This window comes from Trypanosoma conorhini, assembly GCF_003719485.1.
Source record: "Trypanosoma conorhini strain 025E chromosome Unknown Tco_14.4_contig_00014, whole genome shotgun sequence".
Lineage (NCBI taxonomy): Eukaryota > Euglenozoa > Kinetoplastea > Trypanosomatida > Trypanosomatidae > Trypanosoma > Trypanosoma conorhini.
Genome location: NW_021704100.1, coordinates 67,753 through 71,750, shown reverse-complemented (window position 1 = coordinate 71,750; position 3,998 = coordinate 67,753). Strand labels below are relative to the sequence as shown.

The window sequence follows — 3,998 nt, the reverse complement described above, 5'->3', positions numbered from 1 at the left end:
CCCCTCGTGATGCAATTTGGTTGCTCAGCGATGTCGCACCACGTCAAGATCCGCGATCTGCGCGAGAAGAACAAGGATGAGCTGATGAAGCAGCTCATGGAGTTCAAGAAGGAGCTCTCGCAGCTTCGCGTGGCGCAGCAGCTCAACAGCGCCGGCACCCGCCTTGGCCGCATTCGTCTGATCCGCAAGAGCATTGCCCGCATCCTCACCGTGCTGAACCAGAACGAGCGCGACAACCTGCGCAAGTTCTACTCGGAGAAGAAGCTGCGTGCGAGCAAGCCAAAGGCCCTCCGCGCAAAGCTGACCCACCGCCGCCGCCTCGCGCTGAAGGACAATGAGAAGAACCGCAAGACGCGCCGCCAGCTGCGCATGGCCCGCAAATACCCCAGGCGTGTCTACGCTGTGAAGCTTTAAGCGACATTTCAGTTTCTTCTTTCACTGATTTTTTAAAATAAAATCAAAAAAAAAAAGAACCAAACAAACAAACCATGCTTACTTGAGTTGTGTTTTTATCACTTAGCCGCGTCACGGCTTTCGTGTGGTGCCCTTGCGGCGAAAGTGTAGGTGCCACATCGCTTTCCTTGCCAACCGTGTCAGGAATATATCTCCTCTCTCTGCACTGTCACTTTCTTTCTTCTCTCCCTCTCTCGCTTTATTTATTTATTATTATTACTTTCTCTTGGGTTTGTGTCGGTCAAGTGCGTGGGCGTGTGCGATGGAGCACCTGGCCGAGGTGAATAGCGACATCGCGTCCAGCATCGCCCGCATTCTGCGGCGTCATGTGGCACAGGTGCGGGCGCTGCGGGAGGAGGAGGTTGCCTGCAATGCCCGTGCCGAGGTGCTGGAGCGCCTGACGGAGCGTCTCTTGCGCGGAGAACTTCCCTCCTCTCTGTATGCCTCTTTCTTGGCTGCACCGCAGCCCGAGGGCGAAGAGAGGCGGAAGGAGGATGTGGAGGAGTTGGCGGATGCGTCCCCTGCGCCGCCGTTAGTGGCTCTGCATGACTCCGATTCGGCAGCAGAGGTGGAGCGGCCGCTCGTGACTACCCCTGCGGAGAGCTCGCAGAGTAGTTCCCCTGTGGCGCCTTCGCAGGAGGACGAGGGTGAGCGAAGCAGTTCTGCCACGCCGTCGCCCATGCGACGTGAGTTGGATGAGTTTTTCCCCGTCACTGCAGCCAAGCGCCCACGCCAGGCGTGCGTGGCAGAGGCGTCTTGTCATCGCCGAAGGCGCGTAGAGGTGCACACTACCAGTGCAGGGGATGAAGGCGTTATTACCGCCACAGACATCCTGGCGGCCATACCGTGTCTTTCCTCGAAGGCGGTGCCACCCGCCGCGCGCGTAGGTGCCGTTGCGTGTGAAGACAAACCACGTGGTTGTGTGCGCAGCTACGACCGACGTCAGCTTGATTATGCGGCAGATGCCGCGATGTACGCGAGGGCCGGCGAGGGTGCCCACGATGCGTGTACACCGTCGGTGTACTGGGAGATTGCGTTCCCCCAGGTCCCCAATGCGCATGACTTTGCTGCGAACGAGCAAGGGGGATAGCGACAGGGCGAGGGTCCCGGGGGTTGGCGTGGCCTTCTGCCTCGCTCATGAAGAATATCGCAACGAGGCGGGCGGTGCGGCGCAGGGCGGAGTTTGTGTGTTGTTTGTTGTGCCTTCTGCGCCCTACGAGGCCACTTTTATTATTGTTGCTTTTATTATTATTATTTTCTCCTCCTGCCGTGGAGGGGGCAGCGAAGGTGTCACAGCACGGCAACCCCTGCATTTCTCCTTCCCGCTCTGTTTCGGCAGGGAAACTTAGGCAGGCAGCGAAGACAAGGGAGGCGACGGGGGGCAAAGAAGCAGCAGGGCAGAAATCGGGGGAGGCGGGGACACACCTCGGCAGGGGAGCGAGAGCAAAATGTTGGGGCAGAAGAAGCACTTTTTGCGCCAGCGGCAAAAAGAGGTTGTGCGAGCGATGATCGCCTCCGCCGTTCCGCTGACGCCGGCAGGGGTGCCGCAGCCTGGTGGAGGTGAAACCCCAAATGTCGCGGCATGGCGCCTTCTCATCTACGACGATATCGGGCGCGACGTCATCGCCCCTCTGCTGCGGGTGGGCGACCTGCGGGAGTTGGGCATCACGCTGCACATGCACATCAACTCCAAACGCGACCCCGTGCCTGGCGCCCCTGCCATTTACTTTTGCTCTCCAACCGACGAGAACATTCGCACCATTGCCGCCGATGCGGTGAACGAGCTGTATGAATGGGTGTACGTCAACTTCAGCTCGCAGGTGTCGCGAGGTGGGCTTGAGATGCTTGCGGAAGGCTTTACCCGTGGGAAACTCCAGAGCATTCAACACATTCACGTTTTTGACCGCACATTGAACTACGTTGCTTTAGAGGATGATCTCTTTGTGTTGATGCAGGAAAACTCCATGGTGACCTTAAACAGTCGTCACGCGAAGGATGCGGAGGTGGAGGCGCACTTAAATGCCTTGGTACTAGGCATCTCCCACGTCCTGCTGTCGCAACAGGTGCTTCCAGTTATTGCGCATAGTAAAACGGGGGCAGCAGAGGAAGTTGCACGACGGCTCGCCGTCTGCCTTAATGATCATATGAACGAACGTACGCTGGTACCAGCGGCTTCCACCGTGCTTGGTCGACCTCTGCTGCTCATCGTAGATCGCTGCAGTGACCTTGCGACCGTGCTGCATCACCCCTTTTCCTACCGCGGGTTGTTGGTGGAGGTGGGGGACATGCACCTAAACAAGGTCACCGTGCATGAGGAGGATGGGAAGGAGACTGCGTTCGAGATTGATCCTGACCGGGACGAGTTTTACGAGGCCAATGCCATTCTGGACTTCAGTGCGGTTGGAGGGAACATTGAGGCGGCGTTGAGGCAGTACCGTGAAGAGTACGCCGCTCTTTCAGAGACGGCGTGCGGCGGAGAGGACGACACGGATGCTAACGCCATGTCAAAACTGTTGGCAAGTGCCCCCAAACTTGGGGAGAAGAAGCGCATGTTGGACGCCCACACCAAAATGGCCTACAGCTTCCTGCACTACATCCGCAAAAGCCACCTTGACCGGTTTCACGGTGTGGAATTAGAAATCATTAAGCGTGAGGGTCTTGACAAGGAGGAGTTTGAGAAACTTATCTTGACGGGTTTGGGAACGCTGGAGGACCGGCAGCGCCTCTACCTTATTGCCTACCTGCTAGACACAGAGGGGGAGTATGAGGCGGTGCTGCAGCGATGTGCGTCGGTCTTTGAGGAAGCACCGTTTCCTGCCCTAGCCTACATCAGACACCTACGCAATTGGTCAATGAACTCGGCGAGCCCGACAAACGTGGAGTCGAGTGCCGCGCAAGGCTTCGCCTGGGGCCTGGCGCAGACGTTGGCCAAGAACATCGCTAGTACGCTTGGCGCCAACACCAAGTCGGAGTTGCCGCTCACGAAACTTGTAGATGCGCTCTTGCAGGATCCAGCAATGTCGCCCAGGGGCGGTGCCACCGCCCGAACGATGGGTGGAGGCAGCACGCTCCGCGCAAAGCTGTTGGAGACGGTCGTCGGGTACGACCCACGGACGCGGAAGCCGGTGGACCTGACGGAAACACACTTTTCGCAGGCCATTGTCTTCACCATCGGGGGTGGTTGCGTCGCGGAGTACGATGACCTGAAAACATGGGAGGCTGGACACCCGAGGAAGGCGGTAAGCTACGGATGCACCGCGTTGCTGACCGGCAATAAGGCGCTTCGTCAGCTTTCGTTGCTGGGCGAAGGGACGGCGTGAGCCAAACCCCCCACCCAAGCCGCGGGGGGCTGCTGAGGGTGAATGAGGATGCCGCTGGCGTTGTTGAGGGTTTTTCTTCTTGAGAAATAAGTGGAGGAGCATGAGGTCTTTCTAGCATGTGTGGCTTTTTCTGCTTGCGTCGAGCCCGCAACATTCCTTGTCTTGGGTTTCTTTCTTTTTTGTTTTTCTCTCTTTTTCCATATTGGGACTTCTCTGCGGAGTTGG

At 57.9% G+C, this 3,998-nt stretch overlaps 3 protein-coding genes across 3 annotated transcripts, besides 4 other annotated features; all 3 read left to right on the top strand.

The window, feature by feature from the left end:
• Positions 1-9: 9 nt before the first annotated feature.
• Tco025E_00611 (60S ribosomal protein L35) lies at positions 10-414 on the top strand (the record flags this gene model as incomplete). Its single annotated transcript, XM_029367551.1, has 1 exon — positions 10-414. The coding sequence occupies one exon, from the start codon at positions 10-12 to the stop codon at positions 412-414; it is 405 nt and encodes a 134-aa protein (XP_029232380.1).
• A 34-nt stretch (positions 415-448) lies between these two features.
• Positions 449-487: a microsatellite.
• A 117-nt stretch (positions 488-604) lies between these two features.
• Positions 605-652: a sequence feature (GA-rich).
• A 63-nt stretch (positions 653-715) lies between these two features.
• Positions 716-1,543, top strand: Tco025E_00610 (uncharacterized protein; the record flags this gene model as incomplete). The annotated part of the gene is made up of 1 exon (XM_029367550.1): positions 716-1,543. One exon carries the CDS (start codon positions 716-718, stop codon positions 1,541-1,543), a length of 828 nt encoding a protein of 275 aa, XP_029232379.1.
• Positions 1,544-1,680: 137 nt separating this feature from the next.
• Positions 1,681-1,709: a microsatellite.
• Positions 1,710-1,901: 192 nt separating this feature from the next.
• On the top strand, positions 1,902-3,773 carry Tco025E_00609 (putative sec1 family transport protein; the record flags this gene model as incomplete). The annotated part of the gene is made up of 1 exon (XM_029367549.1): positions 1,902-3,773. The coding sequence occupies one exon, from the start codon at positions 1,902-1,904 to the stop codon at positions 3,771-3,773; it is 1,872 nt and encodes a 623-aa protein (XP_029232378.1).
• Positions 3,774-3,940: 167 nt separating this feature from the next.
• Positions 3,941-3,968: a sequence feature (A-rich).
• Positions 3,969-3,998: the final 30 nt, after the last annotated feature.